This window comes from Carassius carassius, chromosome 29 (genome assembly GCF_963082965.1).
Source record: "Carassius carassius chromosome 29, fCarCar2.1, whole genome shotgun sequence".
NCBI classification, from domain to species: Eukaryota; Metazoa; Chordata; class Actinopteri; order Cypriniformes; family Cyprinidae; genus Carassius; species Carassius carassius.
The window spans coordinates 18,876,682-18,900,592 of record NC_081783.1 but is presented as its reverse complement, the minus strand read 5'-3'; the positions used below and the strand labels follow the sequence as shown (position 1 = coordinate 18,900,592).

At 37.8% G+C, this 23,911-nt stretch overlaps 2 protein-coding genes across 5 annotated transcripts in view; one reads left to right on the top strand and one right to left on the bottom strand.

Annotated features, from left to right (window-relative positions):
* The window catches only part of stx5a (syntaxin 5A), a 168,918-nt gene that overhangs the window by 72,885 nt on the left and 72,122 nt on the right, over positions 1–23,911 (bottom strand). The window lies entirely within an intron of this gene.
* atg2a (autophagy related 2A) lies at positions 553–23,467 on the top strand. 4 transcript variants are annotated; one of them, XM_059516202.1, is made up of 42 exons: positions 553–1,080; positions 1,702–1,864; positions 1,973–2,122; positions 2,241–2,343; positions 3,382–3,520; positions 3,806–4,009; positions 4,190–4,292; positions 4,568–4,732; positions 7,346–7,488; positions 7,869–7,944; positions 8,053–8,305; positions 8,395–8,536; positions 9,762–9,860; positions 9,936–10,100; positions 10,232–10,496; positions 11,012–11,099; positions 11,242–11,410; positions 11,477–11,619; positions 11,805–11,959; positions 12,181–12,335; positions 12,464–12,614; positions 12,741–12,925; positions 13,024–13,104; positions 13,687–13,793; positions 13,875–13,967; positions 14,050–14,120; positions 14,212–14,288; positions 14,841–15,011; positions 15,092–15,218; positions 15,805–16,028; positions 16,116–16,345; positions 16,539–16,674; positions 16,758–16,970; positions 17,044–17,145; positions 17,237–17,321; positions 17,783–17,936; positions 18,029–18,098; positions 18,272–18,354; positions 18,436–18,557; positions 21,422–21,576; positions 22,379–22,531; positions 22,643–23,467. In XM_059516202.1, the coding sequence occupies exons 1-42, from the start codon at positions 910–912 to the stop codon at positions 22,877–22,879; spliced, it is 6,078 nt and encodes a 2,025-aa protein (XP_059372185.1). In that variant the 5' UTR covers positions 553–909; the 3' UTR covers positions 22,880–23,467. The 4 variants fall into 4 exon arrangements, with proteins under 4 accessions (XP_059372185.1, XP_059372183.1, XP_059372184.1 ...); XM_059516200.1 differs by having other exon boundaries at positions 4,190–4,308; positions 4,575–4,732; XM_059516201.1 differs by having other exon boundaries at positions 554–1,080; positions 15,802–16,028.

Sequence of the window (23,911 nt, the reverse complement as noted above, 5' to 3'; positions counted from 1 at the left end):
ATGATTATTGCTAAATGAAACACAAAATAATCACAGCACTGGAGGAATATTTGGCCCTTACTAGACAAAATTCCAGTTAAACGTTTGGGCACGTGATTAAATTTGCTTTTGTTGAAACTGCTAAAGTTAATCAATATAGAATTAATACAGAACGAGTTAGAATGTTGAATTTGTTATTATATAATCATAGGACAAGGGAATATTGTTGCGCTCAGATGAAGGCTGGTTGTAAGTCCAGGTGCGTGAAAACCAGTAAAATGTAGAAGAGACGGTTGATGGTTCGCACTCTGAAAAACTAGTCTAGTTTTTCAGAGTGCGAACCATCAACAGTCTCTTCTACTTATTATATAATCATTAATTATGTGGAACTTAATCTAATATTTATTACATAAGGCTCGACACAATAAAAAAAAATACATGAATCTACGTAAGTTTGGCTACAGTAATTTTTAGTCATATGTCTACATCTGGATGAAGCGTTCAAGTTGACCGTCCCAACATGGCGAATTGACACATTCAACTTCCGGCATTTTCAGCTACGTTGACGTCATGACGCACACTCGTTCTGTACGAAGATGAAAACAATAAACAACCCGTTGGCCAGAGGACCTGTCGCATATTTCAGTGACATTTATTATTCAAATTAGAACCGGAGAGACCCGTTTCAACACAAATACCCTATTTTAAACGCTGCTTTGGAAAACCTAACGTCCAAAAAAACGAAGAACCAGGGGATTTTGGTGTCAAAGGACAGGAAATTAAACTGTTTCACTCCTTGTCCATCGTAGTTCTCTTGTATTATTGTATTTTCATTTTCACACACTACCGAGGGGGGTTTCGGTCTGTTATGCAGGACTGGTGTCTTGTTCCGTCGCCTCTCTGCTCCCTCTCCCCGTCTGCTCTGGCCCCATGTCTCGGTGGCTCTTCCCCTGGTCGGGCTCGATAAAGAAACGGGCCTGTCGGTACCTCCTGCAACACTACCTGGGCCACTTCTTGGAGGAAAGACTCAGTTTGGACCAGTTGAGCTTGGATCTGTACAATGGCAGCGGTGTCATTAGAGAAATTAACCTAGATGTGTGGGTAAGTGTGGGGTAAGACATACCCAGGCCAGTTTCTTTGTCCAAATGGCCCTTATTTCCAGTTTTTCGCAATATCAAAACATCTTGTTAGTTGAGGGAGCACTCAAGTTTCCAAGAGTTTAATTACTTGTGCAAAAAAGACTGCATCTTAGATCTTCTTCCTGGTCTTAAATCACATTGATCAAGGCTTACTAACCTTTGCTTTAACATTTTAAGTCTAATTACTTTATTGTCTTCTTAAATTCTTGTGGAGTTGTCATTTAGTTTTTCAGATTTGGGCCTGCAAAGGATTGCTAATAAGTCAGTGTAAAAGTGTAAACAAATTTTTTATAATATTTAAATGTAATTAAATTAATTAAAATTTAAATAAATCAAACGGTACATCATTATATATAATACATTTTACAGTATAAATTGGGTCATTATTATACATACAAATATATAGACACCATTCAAATTTTAGCATGGGGAGGATTATATTCAATGGCATCTAAAAGACTGAAAACCTCTGATCTAGCCCTTACACCTTTCCCCTGTTTCACAGACATTTTGACATCTACTGTTCTTACATGGATCACTTGACCTTCAGATTCCTGAACTATTCTCTGAATCCTCTTTTCAGGCAGTGAATGAGTTGTTGGACTCATTGGGAGCTCCGCTGGAGATTGTTGAAGGTTTCGTGAACAGCATTGCAGTGACAATTCCTTGGGCAGCACTTGTGACAGAACACTGCACCCTTGAAGTCACTGGATTGCAAATAACATGCAGACCCAAATACAGAACCAGTGAGTTCTGTTGAGCGTTCTTTGTGCACTCATTTGATTTTTATACATAAAGCCATATTTTACACAGGACTGACTTATTTTTTAATTGTTTTCTCTGATCTTGTTTAGATGGAAACTGGGATTCCCAAGGGTGGTCATCATGCATGACGTCCAGCATGCAGCTGGCCCAGGAGTGCCTTAAGGACCCACCCGAGGCGTCAGAAGAGCCTCCTGCTCCACTGGAGGGGCTGGAAATGTTTGCACAGACTATCGAGACAGGTGTGTAGCATTTCTTTTTTCTAGGAGTGTGATTCTGTACATTTGTATTGTTGCATCATGAAGTAAAACTGTTCAATGACTGGCTGACTGTGTATTGTCACATATTGTGTGTTTGCAGTCTTGCGTCGAATAAAAGTCACCTTTCTGGACACTATCGTGCGAGTAGAACACCATTCCCTGGACACTGAGACTGGGGTCGCCTTAGAGATGCGCATTAAACGGTGAGGCCATGAATGCCATCTTTATGCATTTTATTGTTTTTATTATTTATTCATAAAGTTTGGTGATGTGTCAGATATGGTTACCCAGATGTGCCATTGAAGAAAGGATTTTTAAAACTTTGATTCTGGTTATTGAAAAATAAACTAATGTTCAAAAGTTTGGGTTCATGTTTTTTAAAAGTCTCTTATGCTGTTTTCTATTTTATTTATTCTAAACTGTAATTTATTTCTTGTGATGCAAAGCTAAATTTTCTGCATCATTACTCCAATGTCACATAATCCTTCAGAAATCATTCTAATATGCTGATTTGGTATTCAAAAAATGTTCTTATTATTATCAATGTTAAAAACTGTGTCCTTATTATTTTTTGTGGAAACTGTGATAAAAAAAAAAATCAGAGTTCTCGTCTGAACAGAAGGTTCAAAAGAACACATTTTGAAATAGAAATATTTTGTCACAATTTTTTTACTGTCACAATTTATCATTTTATATATACATTTATAGGCTAAATAAAATAATAAATTTCTAAATTGTAGTGACCCTAAACCTTTGAACTGCAGTGCTTGTTACTGGAAAAACATATTTGTCCAAGTCAAAATACTTGAAAATCTTTGCATTATTTTAGTAGATTCACAGGTTAAACTAAAAATACTCAGTGACTCATAAACATCAATCATGTCCTTCTGAACAAACCTTGCATGCTTGAGTTTCTAGAGCAGTGCTGCCAAGTCTGTGGTTTTTCCGGAGAATAGGGCTACTTTAACATTGTTGCAACAGGTTGTTTTTTTTTTCATGCCTGTGGGTTGATGCAACCCCAATATGTGATATTTATTTTACCAGGGGAAACCCGACAAAAAACATGTATTTTACCGTCCTGAATGCCATTTTTACTAGTGGACCCCTCGAAACACGATTGGGCTTGTTTTGTAGCAGTTGAATGGGGTTTGTTGTGAAATCCTGGCAACCCTGCTCCAGAGTGCATTCCATTTTTTGTGACCAATCTGTGTTCTGACCCTGGTGGTAACATGATACTGCAGAGTGGACTATTGTGATGAGGCTGTGAGAGACTCAAGCCAGACAGTGCCTGTAGATATCCACCAGCCACCAGCCTTCCTGCACAAGATCCTTCAACTCAACTCCGTACAGCTGCTCTATGAGACTCTCGGAGGATCACAGGTCAGGGAAACTATGCAACCTTTTAGTTTCTGGCTTTGCACTTACTATGACTCTTATTTTTTTTTTACTTTTTTTTTCTGCATTTCACTTACACACTAGCTTGTGTATTCATATTTAACACAGTGTACTACAAATATTGTTGTTGCCTCTGATGATAAATTGCTTGTCATGTTCCTTATTTGTAAGTGGCTTTGGTTAAAATCATCTGCTAAATGAATAAATTTAAATGTTGCTATGGCAAGCATTTAGTTATAATGGACAATGATTTTCAATTCCTCAATTTAGGGGCTATTTCATTCTGATGACATGACGAGCAGCAGGGACACGGATAAGATGGATGAAAATGATAGAGGTGATAATGCCTCTGACGCCCCTCAATCATTACATCCCACCCCAAAGCCAACTGAGCCTCTGCTGATTGGACAATGCTCTGGATTCATAGAGACAACGGTCAAAATCAAACAGAATGAAATGCTGCCTGGACCCAAGGTTTGTGTGCACAATAAAAATAAAGACTGAATGGAGATGTTTTAAGCATGATCATGAATCTTCTTTATCAGTGAGATCAAATGATCAAATAATTCAGCTTCATCATGAATGGAGTTTTATTAGTGCCAAACAGGGGATTTATATTAATTTCCTAACTAACTAATTTGAATGTCCTCTTAGTTTGAGTTGGATGGTAAAGTCGGATGTCTGCACCTGCTGCTATCCCCCAGTCAGATCACACACCTGACAGACCTCATGTCCTCCCTCTGCATCGAGACATCAGGTAACATGAGCACTCTGTTCAAATAAATATTTTCCCCTCTGAATATTGAAGAAACAGTTGATGGTCCCTATTGACTTCCATAGTGGTATGAAACTTTCCTTCTTTCTTTAGAATATGCTAACACATATTCTACTGTTAGGATATTGATCTATAAACATCAACTAGACTAGTGGTGGGTGTGCTAGCTGCTGTTCAAAATGGAGATTGCCTGTGGAAAAAACACTGATTGACAGTGTCCAGTGGTATGACTATGCTCTTTCTCTCTCTTTTGTCAGATGGCAGTGGTGGTGGTGTATCCAGTGGGGGTGTTTCTAGGCCTCTGGGTTCTGATGATCTGCGATTGATTGAAGAGGATCTTAGTAAGCAGCTGAACTCAGAAGTGTATGACAGAGATCTGGAACTGGAAGCAGAACCATATGTCACCAGCATGGAGAATGTAGGTGAGACGAGAATAGTCAATATTTTGTTAGGTTTGTTGTAGATGAGTGATTGTAATTATGGGTATGTTCAGTTTGGTATACTACTATGTTACTACTAGATTTTTTTCAGTAAGTAAATTAATTTTTGTTATGAAGGACATACTTGTTTGATAAGCAGCATTTGATAAATTGTGTAGTGTGCAACTAGATTGTGGAATAATGTATTTCACAATGTAGTATGCTCAACCTGACCTTCAGTTTTGTGACAGTAGCTATGTTTTCACCCATTTGTATGCATATTTTGGAATATTGTACAAAAAACGCTGGATGGAAACGCCAAGCTGTGCATAAATTCTAAAAATGCACATAAAAAACTTATGCACACAATTAAGTAGGATCAACTTTTTATCTGATTAAAAAACAAGTTGCATAAACTATAACGGATACACAATTACTGAATAAATTCCACATTGCGTATTGAAAAAGTAATGTGACTTTACGCTATGAGATGGGTTAACTTAACTGACCAGTGAACCGATCTTGTTCACAGCATCTATAAGTTGCTTTGGTCATTCTGAAATGCCTGAGGAAAGTCTGTCATCAAATTATTTCTGTATAATTACTGTCTTACATGATCACGTTCCCAAACAGCAGGCATCCACCTCAAAAAGCAATGACTGCATTTATTGTTACGTTTGCTCACTCTGAGGTGCAAATTGGAGGTTGACTGATATATCGGGCCGATATTTGTCTTTATATATATATATATATATATATATATATATATATATATATATATATATATATATATATACCGGCATCGGCTGATATCCATGTTTAGTAGCGCCGATTTAAAATCAGGCACATTGGCGGGCAGCCCCGTATTATTGGTGCGGTGGAAAGTGCTGCTGCCGCATGTGAAGGACCCCAAGCCAAAAAATTTGGAAGATTCAACAACAGTCCTAGGAGATAAAGGTAGTCAGAGAATTTCACTCTGTAAATGGGGTGAACAAGTTGGCAGCTCTCACAAACACTGCAGTGTGATTGAGGGCTCCGTTACTCCGCCCTGCTCACAGACAGCACCATGCTCGGAGAGACAGCTTTCCTGGAGCTGCCCAGAACATTGAATCACATTTGTTCGGAAGCATGGTTTGATGCAGACAATAGCCAGGTTTCCATCCAACTCATTTGCATTTAGGGATTTCAATATTTGATCATTTCCATGATCTGTCCTTGTTTAAATTAATGATCAGTTAATAACCTTAAAGGGTTAGTTCACCCAGATAGCAAAATTATGTAATTAATAACTTACCCTCATGTTGTTTCAAACCCGTGAGACCTCCGTTTATCTTTGGAACACAGTTTAAGATATTTTAGATTTAGTCCGAGAGCTCTCAGTCCCTCCATTGAAGCTTTGTGTACGGTATACTGTCCATGTCCAGAAAGGTAAGAAAAACATCATCAAAGTAGTCCATGTGACATCAGAGGGTCAGTTAGAATTTTGAAGCATCGAAAATACATTTTGGTCCAAAAATAGCAAAAACGACAACTTTATTCAGCATTGTCTTCTCTTCCGTGTCTATTGTGTGAGAGAGTTCAAAACAAAGCAGTCTGGATATCCGGTTCGCGAACGAATCATTCAGTTCACCAAATCGAACTGAATCGTTTTAAACGGTTCGCATCTCTTAATACGCATTAATCCACAAATGACTTAAGCTGTTAACTTTTTTAATGTGGCTGACACTTCCTCTGAGTTCAAACAAACAAATATCCCAGAGTAATGCATGCACTCAAACAGTACACTGACTGAACTGCTGTGAAGAGAGAACTGAAGATGAACACCGAGCCGAGCCAGATAAGAAGAATCGAGGAGCTGATGATACTGCGCATGTGTGATTCAGCGTGAAGCAGACTGACACACAGAGCGCATGAACTGAACTGATTCTTTTGGTGATTGATTCTGAACTGATTCTGTGCTAGTGTTATGAGCGCGGGTAAACCGAAGGATTGAATCAAGGGCAATCATCGCCAATGACACCATTACGTCGAGCGCAAAAGAACCGGTGAACCGTTTTCTTCAACCAGTTTATTGAATCGAACTGTCCGAAAGAACTACTGGTGATCCGAAAACCGATGCAACCGGTTTTTGACTCGTGAATGAGTCAGTCTTTTGTTCGTTATCTGGCTCGGCTTGGTGTTCATCTTCAGTTCTCTCTTCACAGCAGTTCAGTCAGTGTACTGTTTGAGTGCATGCATTACTCCGGGATATTGGTCCATATGTAAATATCCCTGTTTATTTTTACATTTTTACATACAATATTGAATTAATTGGTTAACTGTTAGTTATATGAATGCTACACTTGCTATTCAGTTGGTCTTTGTAATGCATATGAACATTTATACATCAGTTTCTGTCTTAATTAAACTCAGTTTGTTCCTCACTTTGACATTGGATAAAACCCATGACATTTTGGTTTAAATCTGATCGTACATACATTTTACAGATTCAGAATCTTGACTAAAATTGCAATGTCATATTTTATTCTCCTTTTATTCTCATCATTTTAATTTTCCGGAACTATTCAAAGTTCAGTGTTTTGCCAAAATGTCTAATTTTTGTCTCTTGTTTCTCAGAGATGTTTTATTCGATGGGTCTCGGCTGTATGACCAGCAGTGTGTTGTCAACACGCTCTGGGAGTGAACTGTCAGACAGCGATATGGAGTCGTCCATTCATAGCCAGAGCAGCCTGCTTCAAACAAACCCTCTGTCTCCACAGGTGAGTGATGTTATGAACTCAATGGTGTAAAGGTCTTCTCTAATGAAGTTCAACATATTTAGTATTTCTAATGTTTATTCTGGTGTCCAAACGTTTTTCAGAGAATGACAAAAAATTGACACCAGACTTGGTTTGAACAGCTTGCAAAAACTTTGTGTAAAGACGCATTTGATTTGCTGTATAGCATGTCACATCTATTTAGCTAATTATTTTATCTTTTATTCTTATTATTATGCATGCATTTTTTCTGACCACATATTAATTGACGGGCTACATTTTCAAAACTAACTTGCAGCAATGTTAAAATCCATCAACCTTTTATGCATCAGCTATCTATGTACAGTGTATGGTTGGCTTGCAATTTTATATGTCTCTTACAGGGGATGCTCAACTGTCCTCGTCGTTATCCTGTACCAGGATCCTTATCTAGTTTGCCTCAATGTAGCAGACCTCCCAGTATGTATCTTAACCTGTTTTAAACAACATGTTTATTGTCACTGCTTTCCATTAAAGTTTACTCTTGCAATCCTTCATCAGTATTTGTTTTTTTTTTTTTTCTAACAGAACGGTCATCTCGAAGCAGTCAATCAGAGCCGCTGAAACCAGACTTCTTGCTCCGCCTCTCTCTGGGCGGAGTCACACTTACTCTGTTAGAGCAGGACCCGCCTCCCGGGCCGGATGGACTGTCCTCATTGGCTGAGGTGTCACAGTTGTTTTTCCGTGAGCTTGGGTTCTTTAAGGACAGCATGTTCAGTGAGAGAGACTTCCACAATCTGAGAGGAAACTTTGCTAAAGCATGTCCCCACTCCCACATCAGGTATGGCAGGAATTACCTGCTATGCTCAACTACAGTATATGCATGTCCACACACTCCTTTTGACTCTCTCTGACCTCTCTGTTCGTTAGGGTGACCGGTGCAGCAGTGCAGCTGGCATGTGAGATGCGTAGCGCAGGGCGGCACACCCGAGCCATGACCTCTGACCTCTCCTTCAGCAGGCTGGAACTGCTGGAGTGCCTGTGGGACTCGGGCGGTCCACATTACACAGAGGTAATCATTTTAATTTTCATAATAATAATAATAATTTGATTGTTGAGTCATCAAAATTTACCAAACTATATATATATATATATATATATATATATATATATATATATGTGTGTGTTTTTCTTAAAATCACATATAATCTAATGCATTAGCTAATGTTAATGGATTAAACCTTATTTTTAAAGGTATAGTTCACCAAAAAATTCTGACATTAATTGTATTATTAGTGTTCCTGTAGCTCAAGTGGTAGAGCATTGCATTAGCAAGAGCAAGGTTGGGGTTCGAATCCCAGGGAACACTTGTTAGGAGAAAATTGTTAGCTTGAATGCATTGTAAGTCACTTTGGATAAAAGCGTCTGCTAAATGCATTAATTTAATTTAATTACTCACCCTAATGTTGTTCCAAACCTGTAAGACTTTTGTTCATCTTCAGAAAACAATTTAAGATATTTTTGCTGAAATCTAAGAGCTTTCTGGCCCTGCATGAACAGCAAAACAACTGACAAGGTCCAGAAATGTAGTAAGGACTTCATTAAAATAGTCCATGTGACATTAATTTGTGTTCCGAAGATGAACAAAGGGACTTGCGTGTTTGAAATGACATAAAGGTGAGTAATTAATTACAGACTTTTCAATTTTAGATAAACTGTCCCTTTTAAGTGTTACTAAAATTGATTTTCTGATCATTTTCACCCTCTCTCTGACCCCTGGAAATTCAAATAAGCTTGGAATTAAATAGCTGGATCTTGAAGAATACATGCAAATGACCTCCACTGTGTTTGGCTGGCCTTCACATACTGGCCAAATGCTGAATAACTTTTTGAACTCTCTCATTAAAAGCAAAGAGCAAGTAAAGTTCTTTTTTTATTCTTTAATTATACATTCTCTTGAAGCACTTTTGTTACATTATTTTGTAGAGTATTGTGTTTCATCTTTAATCACTGTTGCCCTCTAGACCACAATCTGGACTGTCAAACAGCCATTAAAATCAGAAAATTACCAGTTGGTCACCAGATTATTACAGTGGTGTAATGGTGTAATACAGTCACATGTCCAAGGCTTTGCCAACTGCTCAGGGAGGATTTAAAAAATATGTGATACAGTTTGATTTACAGCAAGTGAGTGGGCCAAAAGTTTGCGAATCCAGCAGACATCACGCAGTCTGATTAAGGTTCTGGAAGAGTTCCTTTAAAATGTGAATTTGTGTCCGCACGTTTTCTTTTCTCAGCTTTTGCAGTTCCAGTCAGCTGGTCTATTCACGATGGGCACCACTGCCAGACCCTGTGCCCAGTTCCACCACAGTCTCTCTGAGAAGCCCATGCGTAAGGTAATACAGTCCTTTTATACTTTTAAACTTTCCGCCATAGATCGATATGAAACAGTTTTTTCTGTTCTCCTATAGAGTGGAAGCATACGTCGTGTTATACGCAGGGACAGCTCTCTGCGAGTCGAGCTCGGGCAGCTCAGCTCTGAGTTGGACCTGGACATTATAGGCCGACTGGAGGACATCCTGCAGGCCTTGAGGCACAGTCCAGCATCGCCTCGAAACACAGCTCAGACTGCAGAGGTCATTAAACTCTCCTGATAAAAAACAACAAAATAATACCCCTGCCTCAGGAAAAATTGTTTTATTTTTTAACCTTACACAGTAAAATTGTTTGTGATGTATGGTTTAATCCTCTGTCTTTTTCTCTGCAGTCTCATTTGTTGGAGCTCCATTCTTCGCTCCTGCTTCAATCTCCTTATGCCGTGTTAAAGGTCCGTTTCCCCATCCCTGACCTTCAACCCCTGGGGCTGAGGCGGCCTCTGAACCAGCATGCAGTGCGAAATGAGATCTTGAGGCTGCAGATCTCTAATCTGGAGCTGAAGTCTCAGCAGGGGCCAGACGTTCAGCAGGACGGCCCCTGCAGCCCAGGGGCCAAACTCACCAAACTACTGGAGGCCTGTTTCACTGATTTGCAGGGTGAGCCATCCATTAATTTGTCATATACGCTAGGTCAGTAAGATTTTTTTTTTCTAAGTAATTAATACAGCAAGGACAAATTAAATTAAACAATAGTGACAGTTTATAATGCTTAATTGTAAAGGGGTAGTTCACCCAAAAATGTCAAATTTGTCATCATTTATTAATTCTCATGAATCATTCTTTTGCTGAATACAAAAGAACATATTTTAACAAATGTTGGTAGCCAAACAGTTGCTAGTAGCCATTGACTTCCATGCTTTTTTTGTCCATGCTATGGAAGATAGTAGCTACCTGCAGCTGTTTGGTTGCCAACATTCCTCAAAATATATATTTTTACTATTCCTTTAATAATAACAATTCACTCAAAACCTTTCAGCACTTTTTTTTTTATTATTATTATTTTTTTATTCTGTTTCTGTTTCAGTCTGGTTGGATTCATTTTAAGGTCTAGTGTTCAGGATACAGTGGTATTTTCTCTCTAAACTCACCTGGAGTGTGTATGTGTGTTTTAGGAGTGTATGAGGGCTGGGAGGGAGAGGCATTTCCCTGTATCCTTGTGCAAAAGAGCCCAGATCCACAGAACCCTGATGGCATTCCCAGGTGAGTTAGTGTATGCATGTCTGAGATTATGCTTCAAGTACAGTTCAATTTGTCATACAAATCTTTAGTTGGAAGAAAACAGCGAATCTTAGGAAAGCATTTGTAGTTCCCTCTCTTAGTTTCCTCTCTTTTCCATCTATAGGATTCAGATACGAGTGAATGAAGGAGTGTGTTCTGACAGTACGGGTGTTTGTGAAGGGGTGAACAGGGATCTGGGGCTGGGCTCCATGTCTCTAGAGAACCCCTGTGAACTCCGAGAGAAGAACAGCTCTCCTTTCTCCTCCAACCGCACTATGTTTGAGACAGAAGAGGTACGTTCATCTATCTGTCTGTCTGTCTTTCTTTCATTCCTGTACTTGACTCATTCTCTGTCTCAGATGGTGATCCCAGCAGACCCAGAGGAGATGGATGAGTTTCAGACTCAGTGTATCTGTCAGTGTCAGTATGTGGTTGATATCACGTTTCCTGTAGCCTACATTCTCCTTCCCAGTAAAGAGGCTTTTCTGAGCATCTATAACAGGTATTGCACAACACTCGCACATTCAAGAGAATTTATTTTTGAAAAAAAAAAAAGATCTTTGAGATGCCCTTTTCGGAATTAATATCCATTTCAGATTATATGCATGTTGTGTTGGGTACAAATGAAATAAATAAAATAAATGCCATGTAAAAAATAAAGCCATGTTTGTATCTCTTTCTCCCCAGGATTAATAATGATCTGTTGATGTGGGAACCTCCTCCACCTCCTCCGTCCCCTCCTCCGGCTCCTCCCTCTTCTTTTCAAAGTTCTCGTAGCTCCTCCCACCAACACAGACCTAAGGAGGATGAATTTTATTTCTGTAAATCTGCCTTCAGGCTGGGTCAGTCATGCTCATTGGTTTCATATGTTAAGTTATGAACATTTTGACTTGTTTTATATACGATCTTTGCAATTAATAATATTTTGTACGTGCTTCTACTTTTATATTGTTTTCAGTCTTCATTTTAATCTTTTTTTTATTGTTTTAGTTAACAGCAACAACAATATTTTGGCTTCAGTTAAAGATTATTCTTTTCTTTTTTTTTTTACTCATTATTCCAGAATCTGACTCTGAGGAGGAGGAGCCTCTGTTCTTCTCAACCAACCAATCAAAACGAAGGAAACAGGTAGAGCCTCAGTCCAGCCACGCCCTCAGTCTGCTCTGTTTATCGTTGTTGATTGGCAAAGGTCGCCTCCAAGCCATGACGGACTGCAAGGTAAATGCGGAAAAAAAAACAGCATGTAAATTGGAGCATTGTCACAATAGCAAAATTATAGAAGTCGACACCAGTGGCAGTAAAATTTCACTTTACTTGCATCAAATTCTGATACCATTCCTTTGAAGAATGAAGCTGGATGTAAAATGGACTTCTGTCACGGGGAACTCATTTTGGACTTGGAAGGAGGAAAGATTTTTAGTGTAACGCAACACCAGAACAATCCCAATCTCAACTTCCTTACCATAGAAAGCAGAAGAGTAGAGCTGTACCATAAAGGTGAGCTGTTAAACCATTTAAAATGACATCTAGTCTCTTATACTCCTATAATTCTTGAATGGGAAAAAGTTATTATCCTGTTCTGAAATGTAAAAAGTTGTTTTTGTGTCTTTGGCTCTTTTATAGCCGAGGTCCCAGACTCCCCTATTCCTGCGAAACTGGAAATGCCTAGATTCACTTCCCCGGGTCATCTGGACCCTACCATTTACCCCACAGAGCTGGGGGTGAGCAGTGTTGGTGGCCGAGAAACCGACATTCAGATGCTGTCGACTGCCATCAAGATCACATTAGATCTTGAAAGCAATGTGAAGGTCTGTTATCTCATCTTCGTGTCGCCTGTCAGTTGGGTTAATTATGGGAGGATTGTTGTTTGTTTGTCATATAAGTGTTCATCTCATTTTCTTTGCAGGAGTTTCTGGTCGCACTGCGACTCCACAGTGCTACTTTACGACATCACATGGCGTTAACCAATCATAGCTGGCATGAGCAGGTACCTGTTGGTCACTAGTTTAGATATCAATTAAAAATTTGTGTGGATCTGGCCTGAATGTTTGGCTAATGTGGATTTCTTTTATGTATTTCTATATAGATTTAATCTGTTTTTATTTCAGTTTCAGTCATTGCTACAGAAATGTATTTCAATTACTTGCCATGGCAAGTTTTTCTCATCACAAGTACTCGTTTTAACATCACTGTTTTGACTTTTGACAATTGTTATATTAGTAGTAATAGTAATTATTTACTTCTAATAGTTTTTTTGTGCATTGTCCATCAATGATATTTTAGTAACATTGAGATACTTTTATAGGTTTTATTAATATGATAATTAGTTTTTTACATTTTCCATTTTAATTTGATTTTTTTTTCATACATTTTTAATCAATTTTTACTTATTTTAGTACATCAAGTTAAACTGAATTAAATAAAAACGTTGCTACTATGTTGCAACCAGCTGAAATCTAAATAACTGTTAGATTTGTATATTATTTAATTCAACATTTTTTAATGCAATTAACTCAAATGTGTTTGTTTTTAGTTTCAGTTAATTATAATGACACTGTTCTCTATACAGATTGTTGATTTCCTTGATGTCATTGATGATGACATTTTAGGCTACACGCCACCTGCCGTCATCACGGTTCTTCACACTCACCTGGCCACCTGTGCAGTGGACTACAGGTATTGTAGTAACACTAATTGTTTGCTCTCACAAATGCTCTTAGTTCATTCTGTAAACGTTCTTTTCATTTCTCCCTCCAGGCCGTTTTATCTTCCTCTGCGAGTTTTGTTTACAGCTGAATCCTTTTCTTTATCCAGCAACATCATTGTGGACACTGCGACCTTTCACCTCAGGTACTTGTCACTGTGGGGAGATCTTAAATGGTTGCGCTGAAGTTATTTGATTGGACCTGACAGCTCTGAAATCTTCTTTTAGGTTTATCTTAGATGACTCTGCATTGTACTTGTCAGACAAATGTGAAAGTGATATTGTGGATTTGAGACGAGGTAAAGAACAAACATATCTTTTAAAATCTTGTTTTTGCAATAATGTTTATAGGTGGAACACATCTAAACATATCGGTTTTGTTTGTCTCAGACTATGTGTGTGTGTTAGACATTGATCTGCTGGAACTGGCCATAACAACTTGGAAAGGAACTGACTCGAGTAAACTGGTTAGTTTCATGCCAGCCTCCACTGGCCTGTAGATTTCTTAGCATTTCAATTATATTATTTAGAGAATGTTTTTTTTTTTTTGAAGTCTGCATTGTAAGTAAATAATAATATTAATAATAATATTAATTATCATTATAATAAAAATACTTAATTGTTATATTTTAATGTAATGCATGTTATTTATTGAGATATTTTAAATTATTAAATTAAATCTAAATTAACTATTTAATTAGGTTAGACCAATCTCAGGGTTTTGAGTTAAAAATGTATTATTATTATTATGTAAAATTGTATAAACCTGTGAGTATTTTCTTTCACATTTTATCTTTTTGGCAATTCTCTTAATCATGGGATGTGAAAATACATTTTCCTGCATGTGAATGAAAGTGCATATATTATATTCCTTTTAAGGTTACAAAATTATACAATAATTACATAAAATGTTGTTTTAGATGATTTATAGCCTGACACAATTCTGGACTATGCTGTAGCAGAATTTTTTTCTTCCATTTTGTTAATAACCATCTGTGTTTCTTTAATTATATTTGCAGACTCAGCCATTGTTCGAGCTTCGTTGTTCTAATAATGTTGTTCACGTGCACACCTGTGCCGACTCGTGCGCTGCTCTGGTTAACATGCTGCAGTACCTGGTGTCCCAGGGCGATCTTCACCCTCCCCCTCGCTACACATCCCCCACAGAGATCGCCGGACAGAAACTTCTGGTGTGAATTTTTTTTTTTACAGCTATAGTAACAGCTTCTTTCTCACATTTGTATTCAACTTTATAATCTCTCTCTTTCAGCTGTCAGAAAGTCCTGCCTCGCTTCCGCCCTGCCCTCCAGCAGAGACAGCAGAGATTAACCAGTGTGACCTCACAGATGCCTTGATTGACACAGAGAGAATCCTACAGGAGGAGACCCAAGATTCTGGTAAGACTTTACAAGTTGTTTTTATATATATATATATATATATATATATATATATAGCATGTCTTATAACAACAAAGCGTGTGGCATTGAGTTAATGTAGTTGTTTCATGACTAATCTTTTCTAAATTTGAAAATAGTTTGGGGTTGGTATAATTTTGAAAGAACTCTTATGCTCACCAAGGCTGCTTTATTTAATCTAAAAGACAGTGAAATCAGTAGTATTGTGAAGTATTATTATAATTTAAAATAACCTTTTTTTTCTGTCAGAACATATTTTAAAATGCTATTTACCCCTGTGCTTCCAAAGCTGAATTTCCAGCATCATTGCTGCAGTCTTCAGTGACACACGATCCTTCAGAATTCATTCTAATATGCTGATTTCTCAACAGCTGTGAAAAAGAAACAGCTGTGCTGCTTCATATTTTTGTGGAAACTGTGGTATAGAAAAGTATAAAGAGCAGAATGCATTTACTGTCACTTTTGATCGGTTTAATGCATTCTTGCTAAATAAAAGTATAACCAAGAAGACACCAAACCTAAGTGTTATAGATTAATGGTTATTTACTTCTGTGTATTTATAAAGCAGGTTCTCCCTCCATTCGCCGAGCCTCACCTGTCTCAGTCTACCTGTTCCCGGGAGAAGCCCCCAAGCTCCGCCCCTCTGTTCTAGAAGGGGAGGAGTCTGATATTGATGGACTGGTCAGCACACCTATGGAAGTTCATGCAGATATGATGTCAGAGGAAGGATCAGAGGGTTCCACTGACAACGACGACTTCTGCATCCTAGAGGCCCCTGGGATGGGCATCCCAGTATGTACCCTCAGTTTTCTTATTCTTCTCTAGCCTTTAATTAATACTCTGGCAAAATAAACAGTGCAGTTTCTCTCTCTCCGACAGCCTAGAGACGGTGAGCCTGTGGTGACGGTGCTTTCCCAGGGCCCTGTTAAGGTGCGGGATGGTTACTACTCTCGGCCTCGGGGCAGTTCAGATCTGCTGCGTGCCCCGGCCCGCTTCCCAGTGCCTCAGAACAGAGTGGTGCTCCGAGAGGTCTCTGTTGTCTGGCATTTGTATGGCGGCAAAGACTTCAATGGCAAACCCAGCTCGGCCCACACACCACACAGCCATAAGTGAGTACAGCAGAAGGTCTGAGAAGGTCTTTGCTTTGTTTTGAAATAAGGACTTGTTACAGATTGTTACAATGTTGCGTTTTTTTCTTTATGGTTCAGCTTGTTTTCACAAGGCAACAGGTTCTGAAACAAGCGCTCCAAACAAGCCAGGTGTGAAAAAGTTGAAATCACGTGATTTGTTTGTGTATGACAGAGTTCGCTCAGCTGCTTCCGGAGCCCGTGGTTCTCCATCTCGTTCAGCGGGGCCCTCGCGGCCCCAGAACTCTTGGCGGTGGGCTGGAGGAAGTGGGCGGCAGCACACACTGCTCATGGAGATACAACTGACAAAGGTATAATGTATTGCAATCATTGATTTGAAGATTTAGAAAGCCTTGTTTCTAGTTCTATAACCTCTTTCTCTCTCTCTCTTCAGGTCAGTTTCCAGCATGAGACGTACCCAGTGGTGGCGCCCCCTGCTGCGGGACCAGATGCAGAAGGACCCCTCCTTGGAGAACAGCCTATTTCCCGCCAAGTGTTTATCGTCCAGGAACTGGAGGTGCGAGACCGCCTCGCTTCCTCTCAAATCAACAAGTTCCTGTACCTGTACACCAGTGAGAGCATGCCCCGCAGAGCCCACTCCAACATGGTGAGATAGAGAGCGGGATACAAAGTGAAGGAGTTTGTGTTTGTGTTCTGACCTGGCTCAATTGTTGCTGTAGTTGACTGTGAAAGCGCTGCAGGTGATGCCTGAATCGGGTTTGGGAGGACCAGAGTGCTGTCTGAGAGTCAGTCTGTTACCACTGCGACTCAATATCGACCAGGTACTCATGATGCGCTAACTGTTTTTCAACACAGAACAAATAATGTTTTATATCAGGCTGCATTAAAGTCCCATTCGTTTTCATTTCCTAGGATGCACTTTTCTTCTTGAAGGACTTTTTCAGTAACATGGCTGCAGGAGTTCATCCTTACCTATCCATCGACCCTGCAGCTGAGGGTAAGTCTGCCCCCACTAATGAACTTTTTATCGGTTATTATTGGTTTATGAATATTCTGATTTATATTTTATTTTTGTATTTTTAGTTTTCATTTTAAATTGTCTATTTTCAAATAATTTGTGGGTTTTTTTACATTTTGTCTGTTAGGCTATTGCTATTTTGGTTTCATTAATTACATATATATATATATATATATATATATACACACACACACAAACATAGTTTTATTACTAATTAGATTTTATATTTTATAAGTTTTTATAACTTTGTGAAGTTTAGTACAAAGTTATAGTTTATGTGGTTCTGCCAATTTTTCATTAGTTTCTATTTTAATTTCAGCTTTTTAAAATTGTATTAATATTTTTTTCTTCTAAATATATGAATTTAAATGTATATTTTTAATTGTACACATTTATTTAGCCTATTTATTTGAACTGTAATTGTGTGGGCATTGTCCCAGTGAGAAGTGACGCTCCTCAGAAGGCTTCAGACGACTCTGAGCCTGGCTCTGGACTGGGTCATGATCTGGCTGCTTCTGTAGAAACTACCTTTAGTGAGCAGAGTTCCTCCTCCGCTGGCTCCTCGTCCTCCTCTGACCACCCCATCTACTTCAGGTAGAAGATCTGCCATCTAACATCATGACAGCATCCAACAAAACAAATGTGTCAATCATAATCAATGTCCTTTTGCACTCTCTCTCTTTAAGAGAGTTTCGTTTCACCTCTGAAGTTCCCATCTGGCTGGACTATCACGGGAAGCATGTGGTTATTGAGCAGGTTCGCCATCACTTATATCAAATAACTGATGCTCTGTTCCTGTAATCATAGTCAGTTTATCTGTGTAGTTTGAGTGCTAAGCTTAAACACAGCAACAGCATTTTCTGAATAAGATCAGTTGTTTAGTTTAACTGCTATCACAGTAACTTATATAATCATTGCTGGTTTCCTAGGGAACGTTTGCAGGAATCCTGATTGGTCTGGCCCAGCTAAACTGCTCTGAACTAAAGCTGAAGAGATTGTGCTGTAGACACGGGTAAACACCTCTTCATCTGAACGTTTTGCCTGCTTTAGCTTTGAATCTAGATCTGAAGAGCGAGTTGTTGTTTTGTTTCAGGCTGCTGGGTGTTGATAAGGTGATTCAGTATGCTGTGAACGAATGGCTCACAGACATCAGGAAGAACCAGCTGCCGGGGATTCTGGGAGGAGTTGGTCCCATGCATTCTGTCGTACAACTCTGTGAGTATGACATGTAACATCGTAGTTAGTTGCATTGCTGTATTTCTTTTAACTGCTCTGACTATTAAAAGGAAAGTATTGAGTTCAGACTAATGGTTATTAGACTGATTTCAGAACTTTCCTTTAATATTTTTTCAGTCAGGGCCGGCCCTGACCAATTTGCTGCAAGAGGCAAGATTTTACCTGGCGCCCCATGCATCACAGCCCATTTCACCCTGTCATTGTGTTCATTATGGAATGATATTGCGGACATTATTCAAAAGGCATTGCAAATTGTATTTGCAATTTCGTTTTCAATTTGTGGACGCATAAAATGTGGCATAATCCAAACGCAAATGCAAATCGCGCATTACTGTTTTCATTTTCGATTAAGTGAACGCACAGCGTCTGCCAAATTTAAAATGGAAATGCAAAGTCCGTTTGCAATTGTGTTTTCCATATCTTACGAGCTATGAGCCTGTCATATTTAAATAGCAATATTAATTACCACATTTGCCTTTTCACTCTCTCTGCGCTGTGCATGTAAACTGCCAAAACTCAAATGGAATCGCAATACCTTTTGCATTTGAATTTCCAACGTCTACACGGAAACCTGTCAATCAAGTGACAGGGGTGGGGCCGTTTTATTGGGCGTGTTTGCATTGGGAAGTGACGATCGTACTAAAATGTACCATGTTTTTACTAGGGTAAATATGAGTTAACGATAGTGTTTATAATTAAGCCACAGTAGCCACAAATGTACAGTTGTCTGAGACGTTATGAAATGTTCTTTAATATCATGAACCATAAAATGTAGTCAGTGTTCTGCTATTATTTATTTTCATAATAGGTAAACACAGGCCACAAGTTAAGACGGTCACAGATCTGGTGCTGATTCAGTGTAGCTTGGTAGCTCAGTGGTTAGTGACTGTCATCTCTAACGGCATACCATCTTTTAGCGCGTGTTCGAAACCCGGGCCAACACAGACGTTCTTTATTTTTTTGTTTATCCTACTAGATCTGTGACCATCTTAACGTGTGGCCTGTGTTTACCTATTATGAACATAAACAATAGCAGAACACTGACTACATTTTATGGTTCATGATATTAAAGAACATTTCATAACGTCTCAGACAACTGTACATTTGTGGCTACTGTGGCTTAATTATAAACACTATCGTTAACTTATATTTACCCTAGTAAAAACATGGTACATTTTAGTACGATCTTCACTTCCCAATGCAAACACGCCCAATAAAATGGCCCCACCCCTGTCACTTGATTGACAGGTTTCCGTGTAGACGTTGGAAATTCAAATGCAAAAGGTATTGCGATTCCATTTGAGTTTTGGCAGTTTACATGCACAGTGCAGAGAGAGTGAAAAGGCAAATGTGGTAATTAATATTGCTATTTAAATATGACAGGCTCATAGCTCGTAAGATATGGAAAACACAATTGCAAACGGACTTTGCATTTCCATTTTAAATTTGGCAGACACTGTGCGTTCACTTAATCGAAAATGAAAACGGCAATGCGCGATTTGCATTTGCGTTTGGATTATGCCACATTTTATGCGTCCACAAATTGAAAACGCAATTGCAAATACAATTTGCAATGCCTTTTGAATAATGTCCGCAATATCATTCCATAGTTCATGATTTAGCATGCATATATATATAAATATATATATATATATATATATATATATATATATATATATATATATATATATATTATATTATATACACACATACATTACAGCAGAACTGTTTCCAACACTCATAATAAATCATCATATTAGAATGATTTCTAAAGGATCATGTGATAGACCGGATGTCACATGTGACACTGAAGAATGGAGTAATGATGCTGAAAATTCAGCTTTGCATCACAGAAATAAATGATAATTTAAAGTATAATAAATTGAAAACAAATTATTTTAAATTGTAATAATATATCACAATATTAAAATTTTTTCTGTATTTTCGATCAAATAAATGCAGGCTTGATGAGCAGAAGAAACTTCTTTCAAAAACATTAATAATAGTAATGTTTCCAAACTTTTGGCCTGTACTGTATCCCCCCAAAACTGCACAACTGTAGAGTAAAACATTAATAAAAAAGTAATAATAAAAAATGCGTCTTAAAACTGACATGATTGTACAAAATCACAGTCTGGGGACTCAGAACTCAGAACAACTGCTAGCATTAAGTTTAAGGTAAAAATAACTGCCATGAAATTATAGTATCTTACTCCTATGCAATAAATTGTTCATTCACTACATCTCTTTACCTCTGTCTTTATCCTCTTCTCTTCTTTTTGGCACTGTATCTATCGCAGACTATGCTCATTTATAACGTGTCATGTAAATTCGGCCTTCCGTCACAATCAGGAAACTTTCACCGTGTCTAGAACTGGCGCGAGCTGCCAGGCCCGTTTCTACGAGCTGTGTGTTAACAAAAGCAGTGCTGTCTACATTGGATGTGGCGTCGGGCACGCTACACAACAAATTACCAACAACTGATCGTGCGCGCGCTCTGTTTCTGACGCACTTCAAGCACTCGATGGGCGGGGGAAGATTGAAGAGCCGGACTTTTTATTTTTTTTTTTTTTTGCTTTATTTTTAGTAGTATTACGAATTAATGGTTTTTAAATAGTAGCCTATTATAAAAAAAAATATGTAAAAAAAAAAAAAAAAAAGAATTCACTCGTTCACTCATTCTGGCGCCCCTATGGATGAGTGGCGCCCTTAGCATTTGCCTATACCGCCTATGCCGCGGGCCGGCCCTGTTTTCTGTGATGTTTCTCCAGTTATGTTGGAATTTACTGATCATGAATAGTCTTGAATAGTCAGATTGCTATAAGGTTTTGTGTTCTCTGCAGTCCATGGTGTGCGGGATTTGTTCTGGATCCCGATAGAGCAGTACCGGAAGGATGGGCGAATTATCCGAGGCCTCCAGAGAGGGGCAGCATCGTTTGGGACCTCCACAGCCTCTGCTGCTCTAGAGCTCAGCAACAGACTAGTACAGGCAATTCAGGTATTACTCCACATATATATATATATAATATAACTTTATTATTAAACATTTATTTTTTAATTGTATTTTTACTAATCAATTTTTGCATATTTTTCTTTATCATGTTATTTTAAATTATATTGATTTTTATTATGTATAATTTATGCTTATAGTTTATGAAATTATTGAAGTATTATTTATAAATTTTTATTTTAATTTATATTCATATTTAATTATTATAATTATATTTCTCATTTGTATACTTTTCTGTTACTTATTATAAATTTTTTTATATTTCTTAAATTATAATAATAATTATATCTTAAATTGTTTTATTTTATTTGTTACTAGATATGTTGAATGTATAATTATTATAATTATAATTTTTTCTTAATCGTTTTATTTAAAAAATAATTTTGAATGATATTTTTATCATATTTGTGTATTTGTGTACATTTTAATATTTTTCTTTGTCATGTTATTTTTACTTATATTTATTCATAATTGAATGAATTATGAATAATTCATAATTTTATTTTTTCAGTTAGATTATATTTTAACATTATATATTATAATAATGGAACTTTTTACCATGTTACTAGATATTTTAGTTAATTGTTTTACTGATAGATTTGTTATTATTAATTGTATTTTTACATTATAATTATATTTACCTTTTTGTATATTTATCGTCATGTATATATTTTTTATATATTCTATTTTATATTTAAATTATATATTATATTTGTTGGCTTAAATGCAATTTTGAATTTGTAATTATATTTATTTATTTAATATTTTATCTTTTTATGTATATTTCCAGGCCACTGCGGAGACAGTATATGACATCTTATCTCCGACTCCACCTCTGACACGCTACATCACTGAGGGACGTCCCGCTCCCCGTCCCAGACGCACCCCTCAACCAGCTGACCTCAGAGAGGGTGTGGCCAAGGCCTATGATACCGTCAGAGAGGTACATCCCTGAATTATTAACAACATGTGTATGTCTGTGACTATTTAGTTTAATAAATGTATAATATAAAGTGTTTATGGCTAGTCCTCATGCCTTTTTCGCCTTTGCCAGGGAGTGATTGACACAGCTCAGACCCTGTGTGATGTCGCGTCTCGTGGTCATGAGCAGAAAGGTCTTCCTGGAGCAGTGGGCGGGGTTTTGCGTCAGATCCCACCCACTGTAGTCCGTCCACTTATAGTTGCCTCAGAGGCCACTTCTAACCTACTTGGAGGAATGCGGAACCAAATTAAACCAGATGCACGGAAAGAGGACTTCTTAAAATGGCGCACCGAAGATGGCCAAGAATGAGATTGACAGGCCTTAATGAAGTCTGATTTTTGTTTGTATGAATGTGAAAGTGTGAATGTGAGTACCAAGGCTAAAACAAAGGACAAAAAAAATGGAAACTGAACCATTTTTAAGTGGCTTCCACATAGTTGCACACATTGTTTCATGCAATGCAAATGTTTTGGCCTTGCACTTTTGCTCTAGACAGCCAAGTGCAGCTCAGTCTCATCTTGTTGTATTGAATCGAATGCATTCATATCAGTCTGTGACTCTGTTTACCTGTGAGCTCAAGACCAGATGTTTCTTTTTCCCTCTCTGAAACCCTGATTGAATCGATATTCTCCCTCTCAAGTATTTCAAACATAATGTTGAAGTGAATTACTCATTTAGGTAAGGGGAAGCACTTATTAAATGCGTTGAAGTGGCCTTACCGTAATTTTCAGTAAACACTAGGAAAGAGATTCTTCTTTGTCCTCTCATCCTGATGTCTTTGTGCCATAATTCTACTTCATTGACATTATAAAGATCTTGCTTTAAGCTCTTTTAGCCTAAATAATGCATTCGTTATTTGAATGATGTCCAAAATGTCCAGGTCATATTTCACCCCAAAATCAATCTTGACAATTGCACATATTTGCATCTGTAACACATCTGGATATTGTACATTTAATTTCATTTTCATTTCTGTAATGCAGTATTTTTATTTAAATCAGCATAACGTCAGTACACCACACACACACACACACAGAGACAGTATATATATATATATATATATATATATATATACTTGGCTATTTTATTATTTTTTCACATCGCAGTAGATTTTTTTTTCTTCTTTACAATAATGAAATTTGCGGATTGAAATGTTGTTAAATTGTCCAGAAAAATAATGCACAATGATGCAAACTTTACAATATAGGGTACGATATGGTTTTCTAATGTTTTTGTGGTTAAATATGACCCAGGCATGTTCTTGCCAGATTCAGCCTTTTACCTGCCACTTACTCCTCAATCAAACATGCTTGCTTTCGTCTCATTAGTTGCCTTCCTACG

Excerpts from the sequence above, each read along its gene's own strand:
- atg2a (XM_059516199.1), top strand. The coding sequence starts at position 910 with ATGTCTCGGTGGCTCTTCCCCTGGTCGGGCTCGATAAAGAAACGGGCC. Across the intron at positions 4,010-4,189 it reads AAATGCTGCCTGGACCCAAG|TTTGAGTTGGATGGTAAAGT; the intron begins GTTTGTGTGCAC and ends ATGTCCTCTTAG. Across the intron at positions 22,532-22,642 it reads CCTATGATACCGTCAGAGAG|GGAGTGATTGACACAGCTCA; the intron begins GTACATCCCTGA and ends CGCCTTTGCCAG.